The sequence below is a fragment of the Schistocerca serialis genome, chromosome 2, assembly GCF_023864345.2.
Source record: "Schistocerca serialis cubense isolate TAMUIC-IGC-003099 chromosome 2, iqSchSeri2.2, whole genome shotgun sequence".
NCBI classification, from domain to species: Eukaryota; Metazoa; Arthropoda; class Insecta; order Orthoptera; family Acrididae; genus Schistocerca; species Schistocerca serialis.
The window spans coordinates 148,186,413-148,203,987 of record NC_064639.1 but is presented as its reverse complement, the minus strand read 5'-3'; the positions used below and the strand labels follow the sequence as shown (position 1 = coordinate 148,203,987).

The following is a 17,575-nucleotide window of genomic DNA, read 5'->3' as shown; positions in this document are numbered from 1 at the left end:
TTTGTTTTGTTGAAATAGAGGGGGCCATCTTTTTACCAAACTGTGGATAACTCACACTGAAACATGGAGATACAGTGAATGGACTGGGATTATTTTCATCCTGTAGTGATGCTGTTAGCACCTGGATTAAGTGAGTTATAGCCCGCCTCAATAAAGAATTAACTGCGTAGTTTTGCAAATGGAGGGACTGAAGCACATGGATCTGGGAAAATGATTAAGGTGGGTTTTAAAGTGGGACTATCTACATGAAGGAGAGTTCAAAGCAATGTCAAAGGGATTACAAAGATTGAGTAGATGGCAGAATACTATTTCTCTAGATGATAGAATGATTTCATGTAATGTATCTGTTATTTCACAATAAGACTCACTCAAGTCATCTAGGAAGTTTCAGTACAGAAAGGGTATAAGGAAAGTGAAAGTAAACTTATTGAAAGCATCTGAATCAGAGTACACATTTAATGTTAAGTCTAAGGTTACATGGGGGGAAAAAATTAACTCTGTGGAGGCAGCATTTCTCAAAAGTACAGCTAGTGCTGTTTATTTAGTGGACTTATGTGATGAGTACATAGTGTACAAAGTGTACATATCTCCATCAGATCAACATCAACAAACGTAGTATGGGTTATGGACAAATATCATTTTGCTCACAACAGACAATGAGTTCAGTGGTTCCAGAAAATTATGAAGTTTTGACTCACCATGAAATTAGACAATGAACATAACAACAGAAAAATTCATTTTAAGAATAATTACATAGGTTACAAAAGGTTCACATTTCAGTCTTTTGTATGGAAATCTGCAAGAATTGTCCACTGAGTTATTTCTTATATTGATGGCACTTTTGTACAACTCACATTAAATTTCTTTTTTTATATGAGGTTTTATGTCAAAATATTATCACAAGCTTTATATACCAGAATCTTGAGAAAATTTGCATACATAAGGCTGTATTTAGGATGACAAGTTACTTTCTCATGTTCACCCCATAAGTATGCCAGATAGTGTAAGCTACCCATTAATTTTAAGTCCAAAATTGCCTATGTCATGCTCCATGTCATCATGTGTCACTTTGCTTTGGGAAACAGTTCCCATTTGGGTGTTATAGCATTAGAAACTTGTATACTGTGTATGTCCATTCTATTGATTATTCGAATCCTGTCCACTGCTGTGTGTCACACTGCAACAAATTTCGGGCACTCAAAACATTGTTTGATTGTGTACTCCAAATTGCAATTTACAGATGCAGTTAGCAGTTTTAACTGTATAGAGTAAAGCTTGGAGTTGGTTGTTATTGTCCAGTTTATCACTTTGTACATTGTTGATATGGTGCCTCCCGGTATTATTTTCATCACTAAATTTTCCCGCATGATTTTCCAATTGTGTGGCGATCTGAAACAGATCATAGCCTACCTCTCTTACGACACCAAGAAGCTCCTTACTTAACTGAGTCAACTGACCGTTGCCTTACTATACCTATCTCCAATATATATTTTTTTTTTTTTTTTTTTTTTTTTTTTTTTTTTTTTTTTTTGTTCCAGTTTCACACATTTTGCCAGTAGATGAAGTAGACACTCCTCTTCTATCAAAAATATTGTTAATATTACTTTTACTCTCATACAAACAACCCTTATTACAAAGACCATTCAAACATAACTTACAGCCAAGAGATTTCATTAAATATATTTAATGGTTGTTTTGAACATAGGACACAAGTTTATCATCTTCTCTCAATGTAGTTTCATTTCCAAATATTGTTTTCTCTAAAGAACACCTGTAAATATGCTGAACTGAAAGTAAATGCTCACAGACATATGATAATCATTAGAAACACAAATTTGGACGAAGTACATTAATATGCAAGATGCGATAGAAAGTAAAAAAGAAAGAAATAAAGATTTAGTCAATTACAAGTCTAATGAGAAAGTGAACTCGCCAGAGTAAACAGATTATGAACCACTTTAACGTAATTGCAGTTTATTATTAATTATCTTTTATCTACATGAATCTCATTACACCTTAGAACGGAAAACCCCAGATGGAATAACAAAAATGAAATGGAGTGCTATCACTACATAGAAGCGGCTTTGTGCAGCAGACAGGCACATTTAAAAGTCAACTTAGCTAGTCTAAGCTTGTAATTCTTCAGGCTTTCCCAGCAATCTAAGGACATCTTGGGTTGTCGGGTGTTCTACCGGATATCAGCATCGTACTTGCATGATATTTCGGTAGCGTAACTCATTACCTTCATCAGGTGCGACCTGAGACTATCACTCGAGTGGACCTGGACCAGTATTTATGCCTGTGGCCTTCCCCCTTCACCAGGCACTCCCACTGAGGTCCGCGCACGCTCGCTGTGGTCTTCTGGAGCATTGCCGTTCCCTTTTCCATCCGCTGCAGTCCTGGGTGTTCTCTTTGTGGTGGGGAATGTCAAGGACGGCATGGGTTTACGGAAACAAGGGATTTATAATATACTTTGCCAATGTGGCATGTCCTACATTGGCCAGACAACAAGAACAGTAGATATCAAGTGCAAGGAACATCAGAGGCACACCCAATTAAGACAGGCAACAAAATTAGTCATTGCTGAAAACTGCCTAGAACTACGTCATGCCATGAATTATGAAGAAACCAAGTATCTAGCACAGACGCCCAGATTTTGGGACAGTGTTATAAAGGAGTCAATATAGATAAAAGTGACCGATAATCTCATGAACCATGACGCAGGGTACCAGCTACGTAGAGCCTGGGATCCTGCTCTGGAATTGCTGAAGAAGCAACGAGGACAGCTACAGCACTCCACAAATAGAAGAACTGAAGGTGTGAACATGGAGAACGATCCCCATACAGAGTTCCAGGTGCACCAGACCGAAGATGGAACACCCAGGGTCAGGACCGACAGGCGCGGACAGCAGAGGGAACATCTCAAACTGCAGTGGACCGAAAATGGAATGGCAACGCTCCAACAGATCACAGTGAGTGGGAGAGGACGACAGGGCGAATGCCTGGTACCACAGACAGGATTCCAAATGCACCAGAACGAAGATGGAACACCCAGGAGAGTGTCTGGCAGGCGCGGACCACAAAGGGAACACCCAGGACTGCAGTGGATGGAAAAGGGAATGGCAATGCTCCAGAAAATCCACTCGAGTAGTAGTCTCAGGTTGCACCTGATGATGGTAACGAGTTACGCTACTGAAATATCGTGCAAGTACGACGCTGATGTCTAGTCTAAGCTTAGTTTACTTTTCAATGTACGGTACTTTAAATGTGACTGACTGTTAAGTGACTCCTCTACTTGGTATCATTTCACTGTTGATTATACAACTTACTACACTTAACACTGAAAAGATTAAAATATTTACATGCTACTGGAATGAAATTTTTAACTCTGCAGCAGAGTGTGCACTGATATTAAACTTCCTGTCAGATTAAAACTGTGTGCCGGACCAAGACTCGAACTTGGGACCAATGCCTTTTGTGTGCAAGTGAAAGTTGCAAAGGTAGGAGATGAGGTACTGGCAGAAGTAAAGCTGTGAGGACGGGGTATGAATCGTGCTTGGAAAGCTCAGTTGGTAAAGCACTTGCCCGTGAAAGGCAAAGATCCCGAGTTCAAGTTTCAGTCCAGCACACAGTGTTAATCCACCAAGAAGTTTCACGTCAGTGCACACTCCACTGCAGAGTGAAAATTTCATTCAGGAAACATTGCCCAGGCTGTGGCGAAGCCATGTCTCTGCAATATCCTTTCTTCTCAGAGTGCTAGTTCCACCTTCCAAACTTCATACAAGCCCTTCTGCAAAACTTGCAGGAGATGAGGTGCTGGTGGAAGTAAAGCCATGAGGACAGGTTGTGAGCCATTCTTGGGTAGCTCAGTCAGTAGTGTACTCGCCCGCAAAAGGTATAGGTTCCGAGTTCGAGTCCTGGTCCAGCACACTATTTACATGCTACTGAAGAATAACTATGAAGAAGATCTTAATGAAATCCAGTTTTCATCTAACAAACAAAGTTGCATTATACTTACTTCTCGTCCAAGAGCTGCCATCCTGTCATTCAAGCCATCAAGCATTGGGCTGGATCTTGCATTAGCAGGTTTTCCAAATTTGCTAAGCTGCAACAAAATAATTATTTTCAGCACCTTTGTCTAAGCAGTTGCAAACGTACATGCACATTGTTTGTATGGACTTATAATACAACTAAAAACAGTCCTGGTGGCCTATTAAAATAAACTGCGTGTATTTCAGAATTCTAAAAATAACTTCTTAGTTGTTAAATAGAATAGGTGGAATAAGCATTTGTCTCACTATTTACAGAAGAAAGGTATTTCATGCCACATTCAAAGAAGTCTAGAAGCTTGAAGAACCATAAATACAGTTAGGTATCATTACAAGGCACAAATGCAACCTAATGTGATTAAAATAGTGTAATTGTCAAAATCATTACACTTGTGCAATTTCTGAAGATGCAGGAAAATGGATTACAAGAACGTCATTCAAAAGCAGATAAATGGGTCTAGACTCCTACATTCAGTGAGTAAATATAAGCAAACAATTTAAATAATTTAAGAATAATGATAACTTGCCAAATAGCAAAGGCACTGAGCCATCTGAAAGCACATCAACAAGACCAAGAACTTTGCTAGCTTTTGGACAAATTTTTTTTCGAGCTATATGGTATACATATGGCCAAAAGCTATGAGCCTTTTGCCAACTCAACACATATGCTATTTAGTGAGCTGTTATCTTTATTCTTTAAATTATTCACAGTCCACCGGGAATTTCAATTACCATAAGAAACCAATTTTTTCTGTCAAAGTTATGGTATGCATTTCCCATCTGTTTTAGTAAATATTGATTTGACAATTTCTGAAGTAACATTCTGTAAAATACAAATATGGTATGGAAAGTTCTGATAGAATGTACATCATTCAGGAGTGAGGATAGCAGCTCGCTGAATAATAGACACATAAAGACGTTGACAGGCACACAAAACAGAATGAAAATAGACAGCTCACATTCGGACAAATCGTATGTATGTGTGTGTGTGTGTGTGTGTGTGTGTGTGTGTGTGTGCGATTAATTGCATTCTGTAAAATATTCTGAACTGTTGCAAACAAACATGATAAGGATATCCCATTCTGAGAAGATGGGCATGTGCTACAAGGGCCATGTTCAGATCACACACAATACAGGTTCGGACACAGTTTTGTCAATATTTTTAACTCTTTGGCAAGAGAATTTATTTATTTATTTATTTACTTTGCACACCTTAAGAGCTATGAGCATTTGTTCAGTTAGAAGAGATGTGCTCCACAGTAGTGAAGATGAAGTGCTCATATATCTCTTAACTCGATTTTGTTAAATTTCATCATAAAAGCACAGAAGGCTGAGAAATTCTTAACACCAAGCGTTCTAACTGAAAGCAATTTTCCTGCATGCACATATTTTATGCCAATTATGGTTTACCTTCATGAACACCTTTCTCTTCGTGGTTGATTTTGACACATACCACATGTGCTATAACACTATATGAAACATATCTTGTTGTCAGAAAGAGAGAAAAAGAAATATCTATGGCAGCTGTGTAATGTACATAAACTAGGAGTAGTACCTATGAGGATATACAGAGACCATCTTTTTCATTGCATTTCGGAAGCCTCAAGTTATACAATTTAGATAGCTAAACTGAAAAAATACAATAAAAAGATTTTAATTGTGTAACATTTCTGGTCATTTTTTCATCTTCAAAAAAGGGTAATATATGTTGTGAGAAAAAACACATAGAATACAAAAAATACAATATGTACAGGTGATCAAACATGTCTCATAAAAGTTCACAGATGCCTACACTGATCTATAACTTTCACAACAGTTTACATCCTCTTGCCTAAGAATAAAAAAATATTGTAAAAAGTGTGATCATAGTTGTGTGCTTCGAGTGTTACCTATACATTTAAATGCAGGCCTCATACCACTTGCCAACCACAACAGTTAGTGTGGGCTTTTCTAATGATGTACATTTGTGACATTAAAATGACCAATTCTTTGATTTCTTAGAAACTATTAGATTGCAGATCTGATAGGTATAAATAAAATTTCCTAATTGTTGTGTGTTCTAACAATTCCATCTGATCCAAAATTGATTGCATGTAATGGCACAGGCATTGTAACCTAAACATTTTCACAGGGGCAACTTTTGAGGGCTCCTAAACTAGTATCTCACAAATGCTCAAAACTGATGGGTTGCAAGGTCCGGCTCCTCCTTGTTAATCAGAAACAGCAGAATAAGGTTGGCAAACATAGTAACTAAAATGGAATGTTCAAAATCTTTGGCTGTGAATATTGATGAGGAACTGAAATGGATGCCTTAAATCACAGTTTTTAAATAATTTGATGAAGGCTAGTGAGATAGAATGATAGAGAAGCTATCTGTGGTCTCCTAAGAAAGTCGTTCTCGATTTTGAATGTTCTAGCAAACCTAATTCAGGACAGCCAGATGAGGATTCGAAATAGACTATCTGATGACAAACTACACAGCTAACCCGTGTGCCATATCACCTTCTTTCAATTAATGTACCTGAGTAGAATAAAGAAATGAATACCACCCGTCAGTTAAACATGGGGTCCTGAAGAACCATCTAAAAATGCAGTAATGACAATCTGCACAGGTGCCTTTTTTCCTCTGACTTATTTTGTATCATGCTTTACAAATGTAGCCCAATATGTGGGATAAATCATTTGAATGGAAAAACTGTAGTTTCACACTAACTTCTGTATTTTTACCACTTCTGCCAAACTGCTTTACACTGATAACCTCTTCCTACTGTACAGTCATGATTTACAACATTTCATGTCAATAAGGACAGTTCCTTACTGACACTGTCTCTACCCCACTGTGTCACATTTAATTTACAAGTACTGATCATATTGTTGTCGCTGCAAACTATTTTTGATTTTCAAATATAAAATAACAAGGAGTGAACTAACAAAATCAACAATTAGTACAGCATTAGCATATTCAAAATAGAAACAAATTTTTAAAAAATTATGCACGAAAGTAACTTCCAAAATAAGGATAAAATTGGTATTAAAAACATTTACAAAACATTTAACTACAAATACATTTGGTGAAATGTCGATGTTTCCTTAATGCCTCTAATTTCACACAGCATCACAGCATGCAGGGGCACATGCTTCCATGTTTTCTAATGTTAATTCAAAAGCAATGGAAAATATATATGTTAGAAAATGCTTTCCTTGATGGAATATCAATGGAGTCAAAATATAACAGAAACCTTAACATTAAGTTCATCCGGCCTGAAACCGAGTAAGTCGAGAAACTCGGCCCTTGGGTTGCTCTCAAAACTAGCACGAAGGAAGCTCCACACAGCCCTCTCATGTGCCGTGCTGCTGCTGGCCACTTTGGTCCTACAGTAGTCCACAAATTGCCCATACTGCAGAGCAGCCTCCAACTGGTTGGAACGAGCTACAATCTCTGGCTCTGTCACCACCCGGCACAGGTACACAACACGTGACTGTTGCACTGGCTGCTGCTGTTGCTGCTGGGCTGGAAGAGCTTCATTTGCAAATGTAACCAATTTACCTCCAAACTGAAACAGAAGTGCACCAAAAACAATAATTTTTTTCTATTTTACTCATACATGGTTATCTATGTACAACTTAAGTAAAGTATCAAATGTCTATTTTCAGTTATCTTAAAGTAATTCTTGATTTGTCATTCACAAATTTGGTAAGTATGGTCAACACTGCCTGATAGCTAAATTCCTAGGGAGTACACAGCAAATAACACTTAGTATAGGGCACATTATAGTTCTTTCATTTGTCATTTGTACTACAACAAATTATGAAGAAAATAATCACATTCTTCAGCTGCCAAAAAAAAAAAAAAAGGTTAAAATGGCTCTGAGCACTATGGGACTTAACAGCTGAGGTCATCAGTCCCCTAGAACTTAGAAATACTTAAACCTGCATGAGGCAGGATTCGACCTGCGACAGTAGCAGTCGCACGGTTCCAGACTGACGCACCTAAACCGCTCGGGCATGGCAGCCGGCTTCAGCTAACAAATCAATCACTTATTTTCATGGTGTCAAAAATGAAACCACATATAGATATGTTTTCTGCAGACAGAAATTGCTGTGTAGTTGCTCATGACTGTATGTGTTATCAGCAAGATAAATATTCTCCTTGATACAGTACTAGTGAAGAAAACCACATCTCAGACAGATGACATTTTCACACCGAGCAACATACGTAACCTGCTACTCTATTTTATGTCATTCACTACATAGTGCAGTGTAATATAGCATAGAACAAGTCACAGCAAAATGTTTCAATACTCATCAGGTGTGGTACTTCTCTACATTTGCTCAGATATTAACCACATAACAAATTTTACTGAAGAGGTAGGTTTTGCAATTGCCCTCACCACAAAAGAAAAAAAGAATCATTTAAAATCTGGCCTAATGAAATGTGTGTGCGAGAAACACCACTCAATGGTGGGTCCTCTACTCGAGAAAAATGAGATGGCAATTACCTATGGAGAGTCTGATGAAGGCCATTTCATCTCATCTCAGTGTTCAGGAGGGATAAATTCAGAATCAGATTCTGAAATCAATAACTGCAGCTTGTCACTGCTCCCAACTTAAAACTCACAATAAATCTGCAAATCAGCTTGTAAACTCACAACTGAACAAGCAAAGCCTGTACAATGAGGAGGAGGATGTGTTCAAAAGAACCATTCAATAAGCCATCCAAGGTTAAAATGACTAATAGCATCTCAGGCAAACTTCAGATTAAAAGAAAGGCATTTATCACGAGACATTTGAACAACAAAGTCTGTTTAAGTGCTTCTTGCTAGGTTCAGTTACCAAGAGCAGACGAAACCTCATGATCTCTCTAAAAGAGATGAGGGGTACACTTTTATTCTCCTCCTCCTCCATCTCCTCCTTTCTTCCTTACAGAAGCACACCCGAAACAAACATCTTTATTATGTCTTTTCCAAGATATTTGTCTATGCAGATGGTAACTTCAGCTGTTTCCCTCTGAATGAATCCATTGAACGAGACAGGAGAAAATGAACAGCCCTGTATCTTTAGCCTTCTTTAGTCTTTGCTAAAGAATTAATCATAAGGCAGGTATTGGTTCTCATGTGTCTAAACCTCTTCTAAAGCCAAACTGGTTGTCCACGATGATACTGCATCTATCATGCCTTCAGTCCTCCCTAGAATGATAGACGTCAAGATCTTGGAGGTGTGAGTTACCAAACATGGCTGTATTACATGCACATTTATTTGCAGATGCCTTCTTTGGTATTGGCACTGTAAGAACTTTTTTTAAATTATATTGGGAGCTTCCTGGTTTTATACAACTTGTATGAGTTGGAACAGTTCTCCATGTAGCTGTTTTCCAGTAGCCTTGAAGATTTCTGCTGGTATATAATCAACCCCAGTAGCTTTCCCAGATTTTAACCGTCCATGACTGCAAGGTCACACTCTTTGCGCAAGATATAATCTCCCTCTTCTTCCAGATCAACTTCCTCAGTGTTCTCCAGCTGTAGATCTTCATTATTTCCTGCATATCGATTTTCAAAGTATTATTGTCATCTTTGTACTGCATCTTTCTGCTCATATAATACAAGAGTAGTTCAATAAGACCTTAGAACATCCAAGAGACGCCACTCACAGTATCGAAATGATTTGGTGGTAATAAGCATCATCTGTTGCTTCAGGGCAAATGAAGTTGAAGCCGTATCCATCACTTAGTTTCATTGTTCCTATCAATTGAAGCAACAAGCTAGTGTTTATTTCTCAACATGGAAAAAGTGAGTTTCAAGCAGTAATTAAACATTTCTATTTACAAGAATTAACATTGAAAGAGGTCAAAACTGAGTTGGATGAAGTTCACGGCACATCAGCTCCTGTGTTTGTAACTATTTACAATTACATGAATGAGTTTAAATGTGGCCGCACATTCACAAAAGATGAACATTGTTCAGGACATACAGTGGAAGTTACCACCCCCAAAATAGTTGACAACCTCTACAACATGGTTTTGCCTGATCGACAAATCAAAGTGCACGAAATAGTTAAGGCCACAGGCCTATGGCAAGGTACAGAGTTTTCAAATCTGCACAGAAAAATTTGGTGTGAGAAAAATCTCAGCAAGATGAGTGCAATATTAGCTCTCAGTGGAGATTAAACACAACCGTGCTTTCCACACTGAGGGTTTTTTGAAACTTTTCCATCACAATCCTGCCAAGTTTCTATGTCAGTATGTAACTGTGGACAAAATATGGATACACTACTATACTCCAAAGACTAAGGTAGAATCAAAACAGTGGGTTTTTGGGGGCAAACAGGCTCCGATGAAAGCAAAGATGGGGAAATTGATCAAGCAAGGTGATGGCCACAGTTCAGTGGGATGCACACAGAATCATCCATGTCAATTACTTGAAAAAGGAACAAATAATAACTGGAGAGTTTAGTGCATCATTATTGCAAAGGTTGGGGTTAAACCATCCTCATTTGAAAAAGAAAATCATCATCTTCCATCATGACAATGTCCCAGTGCACAGCTGTACAGTTTTGATGGCAGTCACATTGAACCGAGAGGTCACTGCCCACATATGCCTATTTTGCAGACCTTACAAGATCCTACTTTTGCAGATGGCTTAAAGAAGTTGGGACAATGCTTGGAAAATTGTACAGAGTTAAAACGAGTTTATGCTGAAATTTTTTTTTTAAAAAATCCCAAAATAATCAGTTTTTCTATCTTTTTATAAGAATTTACTGAATGACTCTCATACTATTCCATATTCATTTTGGACTCCACTGCATTTTATTCATCTACTTTCAGAGAAATGCGAAACTGATTTATAGGCACATTTCAGCTTCCCTACTTTAATTACTTCATTCACATTTTTTGCATTGATCCTCCAACACTTACAGGATCTATACATGGTAGCAGTTCACTATTTGCTTCAGTATCATCCCAACAAAGCTACTGAAGTTAACACTAAGATCTTGCTTCAGTTTTATGATGGTTTCTTCCCAGAGTTGGGCAACTGATATGGTTAAATGAAGGTAACTAGAATTTTTCTTAAATTCTGTCATGAGGTGCCTTACCATGTTCTAAAAAGTCTTGCTATAACTGTATGTTGTGTGCTGACAATGCAGAATCCACCTCCAGCATGAAGGAGTAAGAGTTGTATGCTTGGGCCATGCTGAGCCAAAGTCTCAGGTGCCCTGCTCCATTCCCACCTGGCACTGATGGACTGTTAGATGCTGAATTGCTTTGGCAATAATTCCAGAAAAAATAGCCATTGCCTACTACACTGTCCCCTAGGCGGGTCTGGGGACTGACATTCTACACTACAATGCAAATCTAATACCTTGCCTGAAATCTTAAGAGTGATTTCCAATACAACAGCAAACACACTATGCCACAATTTATTGATATCAACAACTCACATCCTTCCCTACATCTCAGCTACAGAGTGAGAATAAGGGTGAGAATTATGGTGGTTAGGCACTGTATAAGAATCATAAAAGAAGGTTGTATACATGGAAGCATCTTGGAGATACTAGAAGGTATCAGATAGATTATATAATGGTAAGACAGAGATTTAGGAACCAGGTTTTAAATTGTAAGACATTTCCAGGGGCAGATATGGACTCTGCCCACAATCTATTGGTTATGAACTGTAGATTAAAGCTGAAGAAACTGCACAAAGGTGGGAATTTAAGGAGGTGGGACCTGGATAACCAGAGGTTGTACAGAGTTCCAAGGAGAGCATAAGGGAACAACTGACAGGAATGGGGGAAAGAAGTACAGTAGAAGAAGGATGGATAGCTCTGAGGGATGAAATAGTGAAGGCAGCAAGGGATCAAGTAGGTAAAAAGACGAGGGCTAGTAGAAATCCTTGGGTAACAGAAGAGATATTGAATTTAATTGATGAAAGGAGAAAATATAAAAATGCGGTAAATGAAGCAGGCAAAAAGGAATACAAATGTCTCAAAAATGAGATTGACATGAAGTGCAAATTGGCTAGGCAGGGATGGCTAGAGGACAAATTTAAGGATGTAGAGGCTTATCTCACCAGGGGTAAGACAGATACCGCCTACAGGAAAATTAAAGAAACCTTTGGAGAAAAGAGAACCACTTGTATGAATATCAAGAACTCAGATGGAAACCTAGTTCTAAGCAAAGAAGAGAAAGCAGAAAGGTGGAAGGAGTATATAGAGGGTCTATACAAGGGCGATGTACTTGAGGACAATATTATGGAAATGGAAGAGGATGAAGATGAAATGGGAGATATGATACTGCGCTAAGAGTTTGACAGAGCATTGAAAGACCTAAGTCGAAGCAAGGCCCCGGGAGTACACAACATTCCATTAGAACTACTGACAGCCTTGGGAGAGCCAGTCCTGACAAGATGTATCTGGTGAGTAAGATGTACGAGACAGGCGAAATACCATCAGACTTCAAGAAGAATATAATAATTCCAATCCCAACGAAAGCAGTTGTTGACAGATGTGAAAATTACCGAAATATCAGTTTAATAAGTCACAGCTGCAAAATACTAACACGAATTCTTTACAGACAAATGGAAAAACTGGTAGAAGCCGACCTCGGGGAAGATCAGTTTGGATTCCGTAGAAATGTTGGAACACGTGAGGCAATACTGACCCTGTGACTTATCTTAGAAAATAGATTAAGGACAGGCAAACCTACGTTTCTAGCATTTGTAGACTTAGAGAAAGCTTTGGACAATGTTTACTGGAATAGTCTCTTTCAAATTCTAAAAGTGGCAGGGGTAAAATACAGGGAGCGAAAGGCTATTTACAATTTGTACAGAAACCAGATGGCAGTTATAAGAGTAGAGGGGCATGAAAGGGAAGCAGTGGTTGGGAAGGGAGTAAGACAGGGTCGTAGCCTCTCCCCGATGTTATTCAATCTGTATATTGAGCAAGCAGTAAAGGAAACAAAAGAAAAATTCGGAGTACGAATTAAAATCCATAGAGAAGAAATAAAAACTTTTGAGGTTTGCTGATGACATTGTAATTCTGTCAGAGACAGCAAAGGACTTGGAAGAGCAGTTGAACGGAATGGACAGTGTCTTGAAAGGAGGATATAAGATGAGCACCAACAAAAGCAAAACAAGGGTAATGGAATGTAGTCGAATTAAGTCGGGTGATGCTGAGGGAATTAGATTAGGAAATGAGACACTTAAAGTAGTAAAGGAGTTTTTTTATTTGGGGAATAAAATAACTGATGATGGTCGAAGTAGAGAGGATATAAAATGTAGACTGGCAATGGCAAGGAAAGTGTTTCTGAAGAAGAGAAATTTGTTAACATTGAGTATAGATTTAAGTGTCAGGAAGTCGTTTCTGAAAGTATTTGTATGGAGTGTAGCAATGTATGGAAGTGAAACATGGATGATAAATTTTTTGGACAAGAAGAGGATGGAAGCTTTCGAAATGTGGTGCTACAGAAGAAAGCTGAAGTTTAGATGGGTAGATCACATAACCAATGAGGAGGTATTGAATAGAATTGGGGAAAAGAGGAGTTTGTGGCACAACTTGACAAGAAGAAGGGACCGGTTGATAGGACATGTTCTGAGTCATCAAGGGATCACATATTTAGCATTTTAGGGCAGCGTGGAGGGTAAAAATCGTAGAGGGAGACCAAGAGATGAATACACTAAGCAGATTCAGAAGGATGTAGGTTGCAGTAAGTACTGGGAGATGATGAAGCTTGCACAGGATAGAGTAGCATGGAGAGCTGCATCAAACCAGTCAAATTTTAGACTGGCCAAACTGGTAGGAGTTTCAATGTATAATACTGAGAACATGTCGATGCTCTCAAGCTCAACAACTCAAATAAATCAACCTTCACTGCTCACTTGGTCAAACACAGAAAACACAGAGATGAGCATTGAAGAATACTTAGAAAAATTACATTTTACAGAAAAAGGAGTACAAATTGATTTGTTAGAATAATTAGAAACTACAACCACACTCACTGTAAACCTGACCATGTCCTGAATGATCAACAAGAATAAAGAAACAAAATGTACCTCCAAAATTTCAAACCACTCATAATTTGAAGTGACAGAAAAAAAAAAAAAAAAAAATTATGGAGAAAATATTCTTCAGTGGCCATTACCAGCAGCTTTCAAACTTAAAAAATTAAGCGTATGGCTTTAAAATGATCTTACTACAAATAACTATTTTTGCAGTAGGTCCGTAAGTTTACCATATCTGTACACATACATTCTTTGGCACATCAAATCACCAGCCAATGTAAACAAAGGTAGCTCTTCTTTTGTATTTAGTTTATCTCATGGATTAGCATGGATCAAAACTGAGAATCAAACTTATCTCTTATATAACATGTAAAGGATATGGAGCACAGTCTTAGATCAGGGAAGGAAGGAGAAGGAAATTATCCGTGCCCTTTCAAAGAAACCATCCAGGCATTTGCCTTAAGCAATTTTGGGAAACCATGGAAAACCTAAATCAGGAGGGCTGGATACGGGTTTGAACCATCGTCATCCGAAATGCGAGTCCAGTGTGCTAAACACTGCACTACCCCACTCAGTAGATGTAAAGGAGAGATTTTCATGAATTAAGTACAAGTTCACTGTACAGAGCTTATATACAATGTAATCCATTTGTAAATTATGTAATCAATAAAACTTGGTTACACTTTAGGACACAATGTAAGACTTGCCAAGAAATCAACACTACCATCTGACAATGGGCTCAGACCTGGAACTAGTAATGGTACAGTAAAATCATTTCCAAAAAAAGTTGTGGCCTGTTGCTGTATTTCCTACCATGTAATTCATGAAAACACCTGTGGTGTTCTCTAACCATAATGGATAAAAATGTGTGAAAAGAAAATTAAGACTAAGAAGATGGAGGAAACAATGATAAAGATTGAAGAAAATGGGCCAAATGACATAACAATAATTCAAATTTTGCTGATGATGTCACACTATTGACCAACAGCATGGACGAGGCTATTCTACAGTATTGTAGCAAAAACCGGCTTGAGGGTCAACATACAGAAGACTGAGCTCATCACCAATATCAAGCAGGCTGCTTCTACAATCCCACTAGGAAACAATACTATCTGTAAAGTTCCTGCAGTCAAGTACTTGGGAGAATGGATCTCAGCAAGTGAGACCATAGAAGCCAGGTGCACCAAGTTAGAGGGGGCCTGTCATTCCTGTAAGAACATCTATACCTCCAAGTACCTATCCAAGAACATAAAGCTGAAGCACTACAACTCGATAGTAAAACCCTCTGCACTCTATGCCTCTGAGTGCCTCTCTCGATGAATCGAAAGGGCCCACTCAGGAAACTAGAACTTAAAGAGAAGAAGATCCTGAGGAGAATACTAGGACCCATAAGAGAGGAAGACGGTACCTACAGAATCAGGCAAAATAACGAGCTCTACGAAGATCAGGAAAACATAGTCACATGTATGAGGAAAAGGCGGCTGACCTTCTGTGAGCACATGACCCACCTGAATCATCCAGGTTCACCAACAGGATCCTCACAGTGACAAGTAGGGGGACAGTGTCCAAAGCCAAGTGCATCGTCTCTGTTAAATCGGACTTAGAGGAACTGCACATCCCATTAAAAACAACTGAGAACCAAACTCAATACTGGCAGGCCATCCTGCAGGTAGTCTTCCCACTGTCTCTCTCAAGCAAGAAGTGTACACGCACCACCAGGCCTAAGGGGACTGATGAGAGGAAGCAGGCTCACAGCCAGAAGATGAAGGCCAAGGAAAAGCAGAAAACCCTAGCTGAGAGTTAAGATGAACCCCATGGTCCCTAGTAGGCCAAAACAAAAAGAAAAGAAGTCATTGAAATTTACACAATCAAACCCTCCTACACAGATACAGAAGTATAAGACATGTATATAGTATTACTAGAAGTAGAATGAAAGTTCCATTGAGGATAAAACCATTAAAGACAGAGCACCAACTAACACTGCGCGAGAATCGAAGACCCAGTAGGCTTGTTCTCAATGGAATCATCCCAGAATTCACTGTAAGATATTTGGGAAATCATCGACATTCAGTCTGGGTGGATGAAAAGTAAAATGAAAGAAGAAGAAAAATAGATAGAAGGAGAATACAAACTCACAATCATGTGAGAAAAAAATGAAGCAGTGGGAAAAGATAAGAGATGGTTATACTCTGGAAGAACTTGCCCTTGGAAATCAAGGCATACTGGTATAACACTAGAATATAGGAACAGCAACTGGCTGTAAAAAATAGTAGCCAAGTGATGTTTAGTCGCTACATGGGTAAATATCAGACAACATATCCAAAGTACAGATGTACACTCATAGGCCAACCCAACACTGAGGCTCACAGAGGCTTGGAGAACATGTGACGCATTTCTGTATTGTCTACGTACACAAGTTGGTAACAGTGGAGCATAGCATCTTCAAGAAACAGACATTCAACTTCCGAGACACAAAGATGCTCTATTGTGCAAGGGCTTTCTGGGATTCTCTAATCACAGACGCAGTAAAAATAAAGAGTGCATGACATGTGGCCAATCCTCTACCATTTGGAACTTCCACTTCAGAGTTTTTACCATTGGCCCTTCTAGTGTGATTCTGAGAGAAGGAAGATAAAACCCAAACCAGATAAATAGCAGCATCCAACAAGATCCAGACATTAGGTCAGATGAAAAGCAAGAAGCTTGTTGAAACTTCATTCTGAAATGAAGATATTACTCAGTTGTTATCCTTTGTTGGTCCTAGGGACTTCTGGATTTTTTTATACCTCTGGTAATGTGGCAATGATTTGTATATTTGCAACATGCCTTACATCAGCCAGTTCAAATACTGAAGGAAGGCAAAGGCATATCATCACCAATAAAACATTGTGGCTTTTCAAATTGAGTGCTAAGAACAGCTTTAAATAGAAAGCACAATCACATGTTACGCTGATTCACATTTGATTTCAATCAATTCAAAACATATCACACACTTTAAAAAAAGGTACTAATGATGACATGCATCCGATCTGCAAATAATTTCAAAAAGGTTACAACTGAGGTACTACAGTCCAATAGTAGCAAGTACGGAAACAAAAAATAGCTGGAAATCAATTAAGAAAGCCGTTTGGAAAACAGAAGACACGCCATTCTTACATAGCTGACAGTCTGCTAGTTGGTGCCTGTTTAACATTCCAAATACAAAATCAAGAGTTCAGATCCATAGCATGCTGTTGGTGGGATATGCATGGTCAGCAGTGTTACATTTTGACAAATAAAGGTGATATGACTCTTGCCCTTTTGGCCACATCTCCCCCCCTCCCCCCCCCCCCCCCCCCCCCCAATCCCACCCCAACCTTATCCTTTTCCGAGAACGGACCCTGTTACAATTTCCATTCATTCTCATTTACTGTTTACTTTCCCTACAGCATTGTTTTGTCTTTACACTAAGTCACTTTTTTCTTACTTTTGACTATTTGACACTTTTTCTATTAGTGCTTCTGCCTTAGGGCCCTACTAAAAACCTCTCTTTCT

At 38.6% G+C, this 17,575-nt stretch overlaps 1 protein-coding gene across 6 annotated transcripts in view; it reads right to left on the bottom strand.

Moving 5' to 3' along the window:
- The window catches only part of LOC126456864 (protein transport protein Sec31A), a 168,228-nt gene that overhangs the window by 88,599 nt on the left and 62,054 nt on the right, over positions 1 to 17,575 (bottom strand). For all 6 annotated transcript variants that reach the window (XM_050092683.1, XM_050092680.1, XM_050092684.1 and 3 more), the window contains exons 10-11: positions 7,289 to 7,603; positions 4,019 to 4,105 (exon numbers count right to left, since the gene is read on the bottom strand). In XM_050092683.1, coding sequence (XP_049948640.1) covers positions 4,019 to 4,105; positions 7,289 to 7,603 — 402 coding nt within the window. The remainder of the gene's footprint in view (positions 1 to 4,018; positions 4,106 to 7,288; positions 7,604 to 17,575) is intronic.